The sequence below is a fragment of the Syngnathus acus genome, chromosome 16 (assembly GCF_901709675.1).
Source record: "Syngnathus acus chromosome 16, fSynAcu1.2, whole genome shotgun sequence".
Taxonomy (NCBI): Eukaryota; Metazoa; Chordata; class Actinopteri; order Syngnathiformes; family Syngnathidae; genus Syngnathus; species Syngnathus acus.
In genome coordinates, this window is record NC_051101.1 from 5,001,508 (window position 1) to 5,018,661 (window position 17,154).

Genomic DNA, 17,154 nt, shown 5'->3' on the forward strand with positions numbered 1-17,154 from the left:
TTGATCTATTGTGTTTTAGCTTTATGTATAGAAGTAAAACATTCTTCTGCGATAACTGACAGTGACTAAAAATACCACTAATTGTATGTTCTAAGAGCCTATCAGACAATTTATCTGTCATAACAGATGATTAAATTCCATGCACACTTCACACTATGAGACAGCTAATTGGTCTTACTGGAAAGAGGCTGTCATTTGATATACTCCATGCTTAAATCCATCTTGAAAATGTATTTTGTCTTTATTCTCAGATCATTGGAACATGGTGTTGCTTTTAATCTACTTTAAATAAATATGCAAGACATAATGCAATGCAGAAAGATAGAGGAAGTAGAGTAATTGGTACACCAACCTTCGGTAAAGTTTGGCCATGTCTTGTCCTCCGGCTCCTCCAGTGAGTGATCCCAGTCTGCCTCAGCTGAAGCTCCATGCACCCTGACACCCGGTGCCCCTGACAAAAGTGACCTCTCAATGGCAATCTCCTCCAAAACATCCAAGTCCAACTCCTCTTCTTCTTCTCCCTCAGATTGCACAGGCTGTGGACTTGCTTGTGCCCCAGCAACCTCAGGACTAACAAGTTGCTTCACCTCAACTATCTCTTCAACCACTACAATTTTCCTCTTCATGTTGGCCTCGTCTGTTTCTGGGCTTTCAGACGAAACGATGTCCGCCACGTGAGGCTGGGCACTTACGGGTGCTGTAGTGGCAGAGGGTGTGTCCTCCTCCAAGTCCCTCTTCTTCTCTTCCTCCTGCTTTAAGGCCTCTGACACAGAGAGCTTATTTGCTGTGCCGCGCTCTGCTGCCGGAGTGGCTGAATGTTGTGCAACACTGGGCGGCTCCTCTTGCTTGACAAGGGGGTTGGCCCGTGCCTGAGCTACAGCTGCCTCTGCTGTTACCACTGGCTCTGCTGACGCTAATGCTCTGGCTTTGGGTGCTTCCCTAACAGCGGAGGATGTTTTTGCTTTCGGAACCTCCTGCTTGATTTTTTCTGCAAAGAGCAGTTCTGGCTCCACCTCCTCTTTGTCTGCTGGGGCCTGAGAGAGCACAACTGCTGCCTGACTGGTTTCCTCACGGTACATTCTTTCAGGAGTCGTTTTGGGAGAAACATTCTTTTTTTTCAGTTCAGAGGTCACAGCTGGGCAGTCTGTGTCCCCGGGCAAAGGTGTCATTTTAGTGGGTAGCAATGTTTCTGCTTGCACCTTTTTGGTTGAAGCCACTGAAGTCTCAACCTTTTGTTTGCCATTCAAACTTTTCAACAATTTAACATGTTTCTTGTCAGACTTGGCAGGTTCTTGTAATGGCGGTGTCACTGCTTTCATTTTAGCAGCAGAAATTTCACCACATATCTCTGAGTCTATGTCTGGCAGAACACATTTAGATTGTGCAACTTCTGGATGAACCACTGGGGGCACTGAAGTGTTTTGGCCAAATGGCAAAGGTGACTTTTCCGAAATAGCCTTTGTTTGTTTGGAGGTTTCAGCCACTGGTGTCACTCCCATTTGTTTAGATACATCAATTACTTGCTCCCTTGTATTATTTAATTTTGGTTCAGCCTTATTTGTCAGTGAAGAAGATGGTCCCTCAGGCAGTGTGCTTGGGCTTTGGTCTTTGTCATGGGCCTTGTCCTTCACATTCTTATCTTCTACCTTTGTCTCAGGCGTGTCCTCACTCGTCTTGACTTTCTCTACTTGAGACTTCTTTTTCTTTCGCTTGGATTTAGAGCTTCCCACAATCACTTGTTTGTCTTCAATAGCCAGTTCAGTGGGCAAAATAGTTTGAGTGAGCTCAGGGGAAGTGCCTTTTTCCAAAGACGCGGAGAGTTGTGCTGGAGTTTTACATGTTTCTTCAGGCCCAAATGCCTCTTCTTTCTTGATGCCTTCACTTGCATTTCCCTCAGTTTTCTTCTGCTTTGTTTTGTCTTTGTCTGGTTTTACCTTTTCAGTACTAACCATCATTCTTGTGACACTGGTTGTACTAACTTTAGTTAGTGAGGACTCCACTGATGTATTTTCACAAATGTCTTCATTTTGAGCCTTTGGTGGGAGAGTCACTGTTGTCACAGAGACAATGGGATTCTGGATTTCTTTAATTGTCAGTTCTTCTGCATCCATAGACATCAGTGGTTGAGATTTGGTTGTCGCCTGAATTATGTCGACATTTGATTTGTTTGAAAATGATTTGGCCATTTCATTAAGCATTTTAGATTCAACTTGGTTCTTTGAACCAGTAGATTTAGCTGATTCTGGTTTGATCATTTCTTCTTTAAGATGTTCTCCAATTGCATCTTTATTGGCAGATTTCACAACAGGAATATCAGTACTGGTTAGGATTTTGGATGTTTCCTGGGAAGATGATTTCACCATTTTACTCTTCTTTATTTTATCAGCTGCTATTTCAGTTGTGGCAATTTCTGGTTCAATATTCATCTTCATTTTTTCTTCGACATCATTATTGGTGGCATTGGTTATGACATGTGTGGATGTGACAGTTTTTGTCACAAGGGTGCTAGGTCCCTGGGCAGAAGCCTGCAAGGTTAAAGCATTTACCTTATCATTCGCTGGTACAGCAGCGGCCGTTACATAAGATTTAACATGTGCAACAGGCTCCTTGTTGACCACCTTTTTGATCTCTGTTTCAGGAGGTGCTGAACTAGTTGAACTGCTGGTCAGAATTTTACCAGCACTTGCATCCGCAATCTTCAGCTTGTCTGTGTTTGCCTTAGGACTAGAAGGCCCACGTCTACCTCCTGGAGGTGTAGCATCTGTAGCCTCAGCAGTAGGAGCCACAGTAAGCACTGGGGCTGTTTTGGAAGGTCCTGCAGTCAGAGAGGGTTTTGACACATCGCTTTTCCAAGGTGCTTTTGAAGAAGGGAACAAACTCAATTGTTTCTCCTTTTGAACTTCAAATGTGTCTCTCTCCTGAGATGTTGCCTTCTCATTGCTCACATCAGGCTGCTGAAAGGTGTTACCCTTTGTAAACAACGAACCAGATTGGTCATCCATTTGTTTCGGCCTCATAGGTTCTGCAGACAGTGGACGGCCCCTGAATCTGGGGGTCCTGTCAGAGTAGCTCTCTTTTTCTCTGGGACCCATCATCCGATGCCGGTAGCTTTGGCGCTCTGCCACTGCTTCTTGGCTTTCAGCTTCACCCCTAAGGCCTGGTTTGGGTACATAAGATGTAGGACCTTCAACTGATTGGACCCTTGCAGCTCGTTGAGCCATGGCCGTGGCTGCCGATTTCTTAAACCTCTGCAAGGAGGCAGGAACAATTTCAAGTGGCAGGCGGAGGTAGTCACGCAGGTAAACAATACCCTCATTGGTAAGGTACCAGTAGAAATGCCTCCAAGCAAAGGTTTCCTTCACAAAGCCTCTGGATTTAAGTGATCCCATAACACGGATTACTTGTAGGTTGGACACTCCTTGTACCTCAGGATGTTTGGTCTGAGGTCGCTTGTCCTTTTTGGCCACCATGACACCATCTCGAAAGAGAACCTCGTAGATTGCCCTCAGGTCCCGCAGGGGCATAAGCATTCCTGCAACCATTTTGCTATCTATCTACACTATCTTAAAGAGGAACAAAAATAAGACTCAACAGACCACACGTCTTACTGTGAGGGGAAAAACAATCCTCCGGCAAAACACGTGCTTCAATTCAATTAAAGATAAATCAAAGAGAAAAAAAAGTCTGTGTAATAAGTCCCCTTACTTTTCTCACTCTCGTTGATCCTGTAGGTTTTGTAGAAGAAAAAGAATAATCCGTTCAAATGTCATTCAAACAAAATTCAAATTATGTCGCCCCACAGCATGAAGTCTTGCTCCCTTCTGCTGGGATAGCAATGTCAGAATGGGAGAGAGAGAGAGAGCATGAGTGTGTGGAAGAGAAAGAGAGTGAAGCACACTTCGTTGGGCTCCTCCTACCGACCCTCTCAATTCCTTATGGAAAAAAAGACGCATGGAAAAAAATTCTCAGTTAAGTAAATATAACTGCAGCAACGAGGAAGTGAAGAAAACTATCCGCAAAAAACTGATTAACATCAAGGAAGCGCAACGTAAAATGAATGGCGCAACACACCAGTGAAGTGTGTCTGAGCACATGTTCTGAAGCTCTGTGACTTCTACAGAAACGCCCACTCGCACACTAAAGTACACACCTCTAATTCCCACACAGACACACACACGCACACACACTTTTTTTTTAAACTAACACCGTTGCTGGCTGACACACGCCCAGCTCAGTGAATGGGCTTTTCTAAACTCAGATACACATCAACAAGATGGAAGAACCAGTTGGCATACCTCCATCTGAGCCTGGAGCCACACGTTATTCATGCATGTAGGTTACCAAGAGCAAGCTATCTAGTTTTCCAGATCAGATATCATTCTACATTGAAGGTCTAACTTTCACACTCTTGGAATAAGTGAAAGAAATACTGATGAATTCAGACACACACACACACACACGTGTTAAAAGAGAAACAAATTATGCTTATATTTCAATGCAAGACTTTCCGTTATTGCAAAGACAGAAATTATTCATATGTCGTAAATTTCAACAAAGAACTGCAAGTCACTTTCGTAGCTCGTTAAGATGACGCAACGTGGCAATGCACCTCAAAGGTTTATTGCCGGCTAACATTAGAACGTCATACTTCGAATGAGCTGATAACTCTTGCATACCTATAAAAAGAACGTTGCATTACAGTCAACCTTTTCCGCACTCACAGACATGATATCAGATTTCTATCCCGAGATCACTTCTCCCCTCTACGCATCTGTCTCCTGTTCGTCTCTATGTGTCAGGAAGAGCACCTCTCATGGCCAGTGTCCAGTTAAAAGCAAAGGGGAACTGTTCAAGGACTGCATAGGAGCACATCAATCTGCAGTAGTTATGAACACAGAAACAGAACAGAACAGAGAGTGGAAAGCTGTGTGAACACAGTTGCGCAATTTTAGTGGGCAGCTATGAAAAGATTCTTCCCGGGTGTTTGAAACCACACACACTGTTACACATCCAACCACCAGTGGAAAACTTTTTTTCCCTTCTTTTTTTTTACTATATTTACCATGGCAACAGTCAAATGAGCTACTTGCAACAGAGCCACATATACTCTTTGGGTGCAGCAGCGGCGCAGCAGTTTATAAACTGATGTTATAAGACAGCCCGAAGACCACTTAGAACAAAAAAATCTTTCACTGTGAACATAAGTTATTTTCCCCTTTTCTGTCAGACAGGGTGTGTTTGAGTACAACTAGGAATGAACTATACTCAGACAAAAGTACAATAGAAGTATGCCTTACACAATCAGGATTTTGGGGCTGATCACAGAGTTTAAAAAAACAAACAAACAATGATTGATTTGATAAGAAGATGGAGCAATACATAGATTGATTTAAACAATTTGGTTATTTACTGCATGGTCTACCCCCCGCTATCCGTAGGGGATAGCTACTAGTCTGGACCATAAATTGTTTCAATCCGTGTAGAACTGATGCCCATTGCATGGGGTATAGAAAATAAGGAATAGAAATTCTTCCAAAAGTACAATAGTACCAAACAGTCAATACAGTCAATCAAAATAGGGTTAAAAAAAAAAACACACACCCGCCCCCTCAGAATTGAAAACTATTAAAACATTTTCAACAGAAAAAATAAATGATGCTGTGGAAAATTGGATTATTGACCTGATAGCTTCCCACAATAACACAGGGCAATTCTCATTCATGTGTTTTTTTTTTTCTTTCGTCCATTCATTTAGTAATTCATGGGTTGTCAATATTTTGCACAACAAAATGAACCAAGGGAAGATATGTCATCACACTGCCGTTTAAAAGAAGACGTGCTCTGCTAGGTATTTTGCTGCACAATTCACAAAATCACAGTTACTATTTTTATTTAATTACGTTTATTTAATTAATAACTAATTTCATTTAATTATTTGCCTTTGTTAAACTATGACTGGGGGGCACTTTTTCAGTTTTTTTCGAGTTGGAAAACAGCAAAAAAAACAACAATGACACAGTGCGCTTCCTTACTTATGCACAGAGCCAGCAACACAAGAAAAAGCACTGCACAGATATTTTCTGCTCATCCATGAGCATGAGCACTCCCACTACTTTTGCCAGTTTTCCTATTAGACATTCTAACATTGTAATGATAGTTAACCTTAAAGGCTTCGTTATGTACGGGTGACAACAACGGTTGAACAAATTTGCTGTAATGTTTTACTGTACAGATCCATTCAATGTATGATGTAATTGATCAATCAGCAAATTATGACATCACAGTCGACAGATCAAATCAACAGTGAAAAGTTTGTCACAGTGGACAGATCAAATCAACAGATTTTGCATGAAATGCAAAATATCGGCCAACCGGTCAGATCGGTGTAAGGCCTAAATAGAAATAGAGTAGACAACTCTTAAACAAGGCCCTTTTTGTTCAAGTATTGCAGTGCACACAGCCAGTCCATCGAGGCATGGTTGTATGAGTTGAGTGTGAAAGTACTTCACTGACCCGCACAAAGCCCTGACCTCAATTGCATCAATCACTTTTGGGATTAACAACAACAGAGACGGCGAGTCAGCAAACTCTGCCTCAAATCCAACATCAGAGATTATTGACTTCACAAATTTTAATCCAAATTATTAATATCGCACAGACACAGTCTGGTGGGTGTTAAATCGGTTAAATCTGAAACTGCACAACAAACATTTGTCCATTTTTACTTTATATAGCAAAGACCGAGTGGCCACCAGTGGTCTTTTGTTCATATTGAATTGAAGATTGCTCAAAACCTTTAAAGAGCCTGACATTTAAAAAGCCTTTATCATAGAACACTACAATCTACTCCAGGGGTGTCAAACTGTGGCGGGCCACATCTGGCCCCCGGGCCTTGAGTTTGACACATGTGATCTACTCCATTCTCAGTGGGGGAAAATGATGGGCCATGCCGGGAATTAAACCTGACACCGGTATGTACCCTACCCTTGTTAAATATCTTTCAAAACATCCCTCATGATTGTTTGGTTAGATTATTTCATGATCTGGGAGGAGGAGATTATAAACAAAGGGATTGGCATGTACCTTGTGCAGGGTGTGTATTCGGAGCAGTGTTTTTGATCGACTAACTTTGAATAATTTAAATAAATTCATGCTTGTAGTTATGCAAACCTGCCGCATGTATTTGATGCATCCAAACAGAAATGCAACTGCAAAAAATGCAAATAATTAAAGCTAATATTCCAGAAGTTAAAATAAAATTCATGCTAAGAGCTATCTCATGCAAAGACATTTGCATAACCAGACACTGAGGCTCTCAGAGATGAGTATCGGAGTTCATAAAGTAGCCCAGGAAATTTAGGGTTGTAAAACTCTTTAGCCATTACAATATAACATGTATGCAGCTATGCATGAGCAACCTGCCAATGAATGTTAATAACAATGAAGATTGCCACTTAAGGGTGCACATCTTCTATGAATGTTTTAGACCTTAAGTCTTAGAATAGACCTGTTATGACAAAATAATATCAGCTGGTAACTGGCTGGATTTATGCAACACAAGTAGCCTTTATTTTGATGTCAGTGACAAGTCAGGCCAGAAAGCGATTTAGAAAACCATGATAATAAAATTCAGCACAACTAATAAATAATAAAGAATCAATGTTACAGTTAGCAAGGGTTAGCATTTTTCTTTAGATGATAGGCCTATTTTGATTGGACCAGATTGTCACCTGACAGGTTATACTTAGGAGTTTGACCTCACAAGAGGAACAGCTGTGGCCCCTGACAGAGCTAAGGCATGATGAAGCTCCAACACTTCCAATCCAGAAATCTTCTATATTTAGAGAATGTTGAATGAGGAGGGTTGCACACATACACTACCGTTCAAAAGTTTGGGGTCACAAAATTGTTCGGGTGACCCCAAACTTTTGAACGGTAGTGTATGTCTGCGCTTATCTTTATGTTCTTTTAAATTAAATATTAAAGTTGATGTTTAGAGGTTTGCTTGTAATAATACATTTCAATGGACTACATACTGTAAAAATGTTCTTCAGTTGATCGAACTGTTTAGCCAATATAGACAATAATTAAAAACCTTAGTAACTGTGAACCTTAGTAATGGAACATTCTTTCTCTCTTTCTCTCTCTTTCTCTCTCTTTCTCTCTCTTTCTCTCTCTTTCTCTCTCTTTCTCTCTCTTTCTCTCTCTTTCTCTCTCTTTCTCTCTCTCTCTCTCTCTCTCTCTCTCTCTCTCTCTCTCTCTCTCTCTCTCTCTCTCTCTCTCTCTCTCTCTCTCTCTCTCTCTCTCTCTCTCTCTCTCTCTCTCTCTCTCTCTCTCTCTCTCTCTCTCTCTCTCTCTCTCTCTCTCTCTCTCTCTCTCTCTCTCTCTCTCTCTCTCTCTCTCTCTCTCTCTCTCTCTCTCTCTCTCTCTCTCTCTCTCTCTCTCTCTCTCTCTCTCTCTCTCATATGCAGGTGTTACCATAGAGGAGCATTTGGTATGGGCAGTGGGGGGAAAAATGCAGATTTCTTGTCTTGTTTAATAAATTCAATATTAAATATCCATGTAAAATCCCTAATGTATGACCTGCTCACACTGACCTTACCTTTTCCAGGGTGGAAATAAGTGAGGTCACAGATTTAAGCCCACAGTCACCAAAATAAGTAGAGGAATCCACAAAGACTCTAAATCTTCCTAGCTCTTCCGAAAGCAGCCAAGCAAGGATAATAATGGAGCAGATTCGGCATGTTAACACCATGGACTATGAAAAATGTACTCAATTAATGATGCTCAACTATTTCCCCTGCAACTGTTGAGAATAATAATAAGATGTCAATTTAACTATTTTTTCTGCACTCTTTGCACAAAGCAACATTAAACAAAAATCAAAAGCAATTTTTGTAAAATATTTGCTAGAATACAAGTTACGTTTTAGATGTTTGCTAGAGCCAGAGCATGAAATATTGTGCAAGCAAACAAACAAGCACCATGAATGAAAGAAGCTAATAATTGCAAACAGTTACGAAACCAACAGCATGATCAAGAATTACTATGCGGGGTGTTTAACTGTACCTTTGGCGGATGGAGACGCTTCACAATTGTGTCACAAGAAATGCTTGATTTAACCCTTTGGTACTTCAAGTGGCAACTTGTGTGCAATGCATAATCAATTAGTGTCAGTCCGGCTATAGATTCAGATTTTTTTGATAACATGGGACTTACCTTTTTTGTGACTGAGCCAGAATCTGTCACCAAGTGGATCTCCTTTGTTCATGGTGCTTACAAACCCCTCCGAACAAAAGGTTTTACAGCAGCGCTATTCTGTCACTTGTACATTTTACCCCTGTGAGAGCAACTGCATGCCCAGCACCAACATGGCATCCACAATTTGGGTGCGAAAGAGAGAAGGAATGAGAGTGGAGGGGAACAAGGGAGGGAATTACTGAGAAAAGAACAAGGGAATCTTTTCTTGTCTGTTGCAAAAAAGCAAAGGAAGATCTACACCATAAATCTGAGGCCTTGTCGGCTTGGACATTGTCCCTGCTGCCCAGGATACCGAATGCCATGTCCCACATGCATCTACTGGCAGCCATAACAGTCAAGACAGGAGAAATAACAATGATGGAAATTTAAAACTTGGGCTATTGATGAGCATACATTAGAATTCAATGTCAAATGATAAGAACGGCAATGCAATTTTTCTCCATCTGCAAGCACAGAAATATAAAAATTCAAAAGTATAATAAAAACAAAAATACTAGTACATAAAAATGTTTGATTAAAATACGTAATTTCCAGTCTCATGTGTTGTATAATAATAGTATAATTTATGTATTAGTTGAGACTGAATCAACTGTGCCTCTGACAATCGACTGGATTATTTCCAATTTTTTGCATTGTGAAATGGCCCCAAGAAATATGCAAATGGCAATCTCAAAAACAGTTAAGCATTCAAAACATTTCTGTTGACAGAAATATGACACATAATAATTTTGGTAATTATCACAGCAGCTGTGGCCTAACCGTATAATGAGGTGGCGGTCTCAAACATTTGTTCAGCACTGTAAACTATGTATATTACAAAAACAGGACAAAAATCATATTTGCAGGGTGAGTCACCGTTTGGGCGTGGCCTTTGGTTGCTGTGGCAACCCAACCCAAAGGTTAGGCAAATGAGCTGGCGACGCTAAGGTCTGAGGGGAACGTGGCCATGCGCCAGTTGCTACGGGTAACCAACAATCGCACAACAAAACTTGTCACAGGATCCGCACATTGGCCTTCCTGACCGCATGGCACAATGAGAGGAATTGCGTTGCAACCAGAGAGGCTATATGTTATTTTTGTATCGGGATCCTGAAGATTGGTGTGTGATAAATTAGTCATTATCACAATGCGGGCACCTCCTCCATTGGATACACTGCACTCGCACACATACACACATGTACAGAAGTGATTTATTATGCCCACTCCCACAAAACTCCTACATCTGGAGAGAATGAATCCATTGCATTCTTGCTTTCCTCCGAGCGGAAAGAAAAATGACTGCATGGGCTGTTACTTTCACGAAAGACTTGCAGAAAACTTACTGCTCTGTGTGTGTGTGTGCGTGCGTGCGTGCGTGCGTGTGTCTGTGCGTGCATCCGTGCGTGCGTGGCATGGCCGAGGGGAAGAAAAGGCCCATTATTCTGTGGCTTTGGAGTCACGTTACAGACAGTGACTCACCATCATCAGGAACTTCAATAAACTGTCACGGCAAAATTGTCCGTCATTAAGTAGAAACAGTCTTAGAAGCACTATTGTGACATCAAAATGGGTTTCATTTCTCATCCCAAATCCTGTTTTGCCACTGTAATGAGACACTAGCATACATTGCCACGCCCATGTAACACAATAAGACTTGCAATCCAGAATGTCTCGACTGCGACATAGACATATCAATAGTGAAGTCGTAGAAAAAAAATATCAGAAGTTTTAATTCTTTTTGCAGTAGTCTCACGTTTAGCTGCTACACTAATTAGAGATATAGGAACATTCACCACATACTAACAGTGCATACTTTAATGGATCAAAAATCTCATAAATAGAATCTGGTATAATTAAAATATGTTTATTTAAGGTGCCTTATGATTGTCTGACAATCATTCCAGGCCACACACACTGCATGACATATTGTATTACAGTATGGTATGACAGCTGTACCAATGGCGGACAGGAAGAGGCTGCAGAGAGTAGTAAAAGCTGCCCGGTCCCCTCCATGATGGATATTTATGCCTCATACTGTCTCAGCAGAGCAAACATTGTTAGCAAGGATATCTCTCACCCATTGACCTGTTTGACTCGCTGCTTCTATTCTATTCTATTCTACTTTATTCAGTCTTTGCCTCTGCATGCATTGGCTTCAAGCTTGAATAAACTAAGCGGTATTAGATTATGAGGTGTTTCCTGCAATGAACTATTACTACAACTATGCATCTATCTTATCTCACTCAACACATTAGGTACACTATCTAATGACATCCACTTGAAAGAGATATATCAAAATAAGATGACACAGTGAAAGAGATATTCATTGAATAAAATGTTTTTGAATGTAGTTTGCTGTTCTGCAGAAATGCACTGCATCATAATGATCAGGTGTTTCCGATATTATTGCTCTCTCTTGTGCATGAGTATCCAATGTTGTGTTATAATGTTGTGGTCCATATAGATAAGATACGTACATACATACACACACATAAGTGGCCTCACTCCAGGACATTTCTTATCAGTACGGCTGGTTGACTCCATATCCTGTTCCCACTGTGACATGCACCTCTGAAACCTTCAGCCATAAAAAGATAATAGCAGTCCAAACAATGGGCAGCTTCCCTTCTTTCACTGTTTGGAAACAGTATTGAACAATGCGCCAAAATCCTAATTCATGCAGTGAGGGGCGACACTCGGAAAAAAAAATATGACACCAGTTGACACTACTTCTCAGGTTTCTCAGGAAACAGAGCTACTTAAGAGTTTGGAACATTGTTTTGTCCTGCAAACAACGATTTTGACAAAATAATCAGGATGCTAACAATATATAATACAACTAATGGAAAGTATCATATTGTATAAGATGTATTCAATTAAGAGTATTTCCTAATGCTCAGGGTACAGTTAAAAGAAGTATCATAGAAGAGCTCTGGCTTGTACGGCAAAGCAAAAAAAGTAGTACTTTTAGGGCAGTGGAAGAGCCTGCATAGTTGAGATGTGTGTATGACAGTGATATGCAGAATATATGTTTGCTTGAGGATGAAACAGGACTACTGCAAATAATACAACATATAAAACGTATATGTACAGTTACTCTTATTCTTGTTGTGGCCGATTTGAGTAAAGCCCAGAAAAATGCACCTTTCTCCAACTAAATTATAACCTGCTCCATGATGGGGGCTTGGCTACACACAGGTGTTACAAGGTCAATACAGATGTAGTCAGCTGCATGTAAAATATTACAGATGAATTTCAAAAGAACACATTGATCAGGTGGGAGGTTTTTGAACCAAGCCTTGAGAAGCATAATATCAAAATATATATTAAAACACGCGTGCACATTTATCTTTAATCTCTAATATCTGATGTAACAATGATTGCAGGGTGTGTGTGTGCGTGCGTGTCTGTGTGTGTGTTTAAATGTTGTCAGAATACTTATGAGTCTTGACAGCTTCAGACGTTGACAATTACATCTTGTCACAAAGAATCAACTGAAGAGTGGACACTCACCTGAAAAAGAAACACAGAGAATGTATTTGAGTCATTTGTAAGTGCGAACAATAAATACATAGTCTTGTCCACTATGTATATCTCAACATATATTCAAAGTGTGTTAATAAAAACATGTGGACTAATTGAAGCATGGATATTTTAAATCCACTGTATAATATTACTTAAGTTATATTTGGAAAACTATGTCTTTCATGTTACATTCTCAATGCACAGACCAAAATGAAATTCAAACAAATTATGGGTGGCTGTTTATATTACAAAAACACCTAAGTCATCATTTAAGAGAAGAGAAAATGTCAAACTTGTCTAGGGGAATGATTAAAAGTTAGTATAGATGGATGAATCGGCCAACTGGAGCAGCTCTCCTTAACTGGGTAATATCACCATCTACTGGACAATAATAAAACGTCACGTTTTAGTGGTGTTGGGTTCTCCAAGTATAATCATTTAAAGTGTTGATGATAAAATGTTCACAAAAACATTTTGAAAAAATATGAGCTGCAATTCATTCAAAAAAATCTTAAATAAATAAATGCATTTTGGTAAACATACCTTTTTATTATTATTTTTTAAATCATCTACAAACAAAAGGCACAAATGGGTTGACTGCTTCTTGGGTAACAGGGATAAGAGAAAATCTTAAAAATTCAGATCTTCACCCGCTCTGTGCAAGGGCGTGCCACCTCATTGCTGGCACTTGCCACCCACGTTGCTTTACTAACGTATCGGACATCCCACATATTAGTGATAGTGCCGTTTCCTATGTGTATGAATTTCTGTCCTGTAACCAACACACTGCTGACCCATCACATCATGACATTGCTGACCTGGGAAATTTCACACTCAAACTAAAATAAGACCTGCTAACCTGAAGAAAATTTTGAAAAGCTGGTAGGGTCATGGTGAGATTTGATGGCTTTTGATTGATGATTTTGTGGAAAAGAGTCTAGCTGTTAGAGATCCCAGAAGCACTGTGAGGAAATCAGTTTAAAGCCTACATAACATTTAGAGAATACTGTTTATTTTTTGATTGGATAAGCAGTGACTCTGTCTGTTGACTGAACAGAAATTTTATTTTCTTCTGGATTTTACCAGCTAATTTAAAGCTTATTACTCAAGAGAACATTTTACTATGTGTACTTTCAGGTGTGTAAGATCTCAACTGGGGAGTAAAGGCCAAGAGATTAGGTGGAAAGCTTTAGAAAGATATTGGGTGGGCCGTGGACCAAAGTCAACATGACCAGATCTGGACTTTCAGTGTGTACACTAACAGTGGAAAAAGGAAGTAATGGAGTACTAAAAAGCAAAATATTATTTGGTATTATGCATAATGGCAACAGTCCCAGGCTTAGATGTGACTGCCATATGACTCCAGTAGGGGGTGGAATTCAATAGCGGCCCTACATAACCGACAAGCCCAAACAGGAAAACTGTTTGGTTATTTTACCTTTACTGTGCTAAAACTATCAAAGTAACAGTCACTTGAGTGCAGACTTGCAGACTGAAAAAGTCACACCTCCTGCAAATGCATGGGTATTGGATATTGGAAATAAGTAAACGGCTATATAACCCTATATAGAACATGTAAGATGGTTAAAAACAATGCAAACATTTTGCAACATAATGAACAGTGAACAGGCTCAAGATTCTGTTCACAAATGTACACAGAATAAACATGACTATGTTGGCAAAGTAGTATTACAATGTTATCCTGTGCACCATGCTTATGTGGGTTCCTCCAAATACTCTAGTTGTTTTCCCAAATTACAATAAACTCCATGTTAGGGAAAGGAAAGAATCTAGAACGATGCAGGTTGGCCATGGGTATGACATATGAGTGACTGGTTGTTTGTCTGTTTCCTGTATATATGCCACCTCTTGCCAAAAGTCAACTGTTCGGTTCCAGCTCACACATACGTAGCTATGTGTTTTGTGACTGACTGACAATCTGTGATAAGAAAAATTAAAAAAAATATTATAGTGAATTTATCATTCTTTTTAACCTGAAAAATCACTCAGTTTGGAATGGGGAGGGGGGGTTCATCTCATGCAAAAGGGCCACAGCTCAACATGTCCACCTGTACATTGCCAAATACACAGGTGACAGAGAAGTGCAAGACCATATGAAACAAAACAAGAGCAACTTCTTGTTCTCAGAAACCAGAATCGGAGTGACCAGATGTACATTTCATTCATGGAGGCTTGACTTCATCACAAAGCCTCTGAATTCCACTTATCGATTAATGTGGCAAATAGGGAAAAATGATACACTTTACTGTTTAATTTCACAGATGATGGATGGGCAGGTGATGGATGAGCAGGCACATATATGTCTATGAGAGGTTTGATCTTTTCGAAACAGCAAAATACTAAAAAATGGACGTGAGTGTAGATCAGTGTAAAATCAAGAGTCTCTGTCCTACAAACAGCATCTACTTGTCACATTGAACGTGTACATACCAACTTTCTGACCTGCAAACAGACAAACAACCTCAAACAACCGCAAACTGCAGACTAGTTCTTCTCCCTCTGTGGGAGATCATTAAATCATTCTGTGGCTCCATGACGGATCAGTGAGAATTTTAGCCTCTTATTCCAAAGAGTGACAGAAAAATAGCTCAATGACAGTGAAAAATAGCACCCAGTGAGTGCTCCACAGCTCCACTGAGTGGGCCTCAAAGTGTGCCATGAGAAAAAAAAGCACAAAAATAGACTCAACGCTACTGAAATATAAAGTACACACAGTCACACATTTAAAACCCATAGTAAAATGTGATTCATGAATTGGGACTGTGATTGTTGGAGGGATGCTATTCTGCTTCCCTAGCACTGCCCAAGGGCAAGGTACTGCAAGTGCAAAAGTGTCACAGGAGTGTGACACAGCTGTGCATTCCTTCACTCTCCCTCACCTGCAGAAATGAATTCACGCTGAATTGTTTGCTTGTTTTTGAAATGCATGTATAAAACATGAAAACTGAACTGAACCTAGTAATAATACAAATATCAAAAATGTTGATTGGTGCTTCCAAAAATAAAATAAAAACACAGCATAGTGGATCTAATAGCAAAATAAAACACAATCGGATGCAAAACTTATGTTGTGACTTGTTCCTGTTTTCTTAATGAAATAATTAATGATCTGAACTGAAGCAATTCATTCAAAATGTCAGATTTAAAATATCAGTTCAATTAAAAGTTTTGATCATTGAGCTTCCAACATGCAAAGTAACAAAGACTGAACAAGCACTCAGAGATACACGCGGTGTGGAATCCCTGCTGTAGCTCAGAAATTCCCAGTATGCTTTCCACCTGTATCCATTTACCTCTTGGCTTTGTCACCTGTCTTTGTTTGAAGCTGCACCTCTGTTCATCTACTTACAACAGCGTGTCTTACCTTTGCTCGAAGCGAAGGACGCCATGGGGAACGGGAAATCCGAAATATTTTGGAAATGCAAGAAATCCCAAATCTCAAGAACTCTCCCTCACAGTTAATAGATTTGTTCAGAGAACTTTGACTTTCTCTCTCGATGTTCTTTCCTTCTCTCTTTCAAACAAGTCATGCTTCGCTGAACAGAATGGGAGTCTCTCACACACCCTCCCACACAGGTCAGAGCCGCCCTCCATTATAATGCCTTTACTTGTGTGTAAAACTGTGTAAAGTGTTTGAAAAGCAGGGCCTACAGTATTATGGGATAAAACATTAAATAAAATATCTCAATATGTTTGTAAATGTCATGACGACATTTTCCTTTATGTTTTCACTCTGCTTTGTATACAAATCTTTGAAATGTATAGTCGTCTCTGTGTGTACAAAAAAGTACAGTTGACTAATATGTAGATAAAAAGTACACTAAATGCAGACTAGGCGGAAAGAGGTGTTGCATTTAATTTAATTTAATTTAATCCGACTTGAGAAGGCAGAAAATGTTACATTGTATAATTTATTTAGTACATGGGAACCTAAACGTAAACATAATGCAGCTAATACCGTGAAAAATTGGGCATCTGTCTCAGGTAAATGTGCTAAATTCCTAGACAATTACTTCCTGAATACAGACACATGTTGCAGTTGAGATATTTGACATGGTGGTGTGAAAGCTGAACTGTGAGGCAAAGTGTTTAGCTGGATACGTCCATACAGGAGGTTAATGATTAATACATCTCCTTAAATTGCAGCAAAACACCACACACATTAACCCAGCATACAGATATCAGAGTAACCCGACATATGCTTCTTAAGTAGTCATTCAAAAGTCTAACATGAATCCCTCAGTTCATGTCAGCCTCTGCTGCACGAAAAAAATGCTATTTTAGTGCCTTTTCTTTTTTTCCTCACAACTGGTGGTTACAACAAGTCCGCTAAGATAAATCCGAGAAAAGTGGTGAACACATTTTGTT

The 17,154-nt window shown here is 40.0% G+C and overlaps 1 protein-coding gene across 15 annotated transcripts in view; it reads right to left on the reverse strand.

Annotated features, from left to right (window-relative positions):
* Window positions 1-17,154, reverse strand: part of plecb (plectin b) — a 72,309-nt gene that overhangs the window by 42,865 nt on the left and 12,290 nt on the right. For 4 of the 15 annotated variants that reach the window (XM_037273054.1, XM_037273052.1, XM_037273050.1 and 1 more), the window contains exon 1: window positions 353-4,064. The exons of 4 other annotated variants lie outside the window; for them this stretch is intronic. In XM_037273054.1, coding sequence (XP_037128949.1) covers window positions 353-3,542 — 3,190 coding nt within the window. In that variant the 5' untranslated portion in view covers window positions 3,543-4,064. Of the gene's footprint in view, window positions 1-352; window positions 4,066-16,150; window positions 16,191-17,154 lie in introns of those variants that run through there. 7 more of the 15 variants (XM_037273068.1, XM_037273066.1, XM_037273049.1 and 4 more) reach the window with 5 other exon arrangements.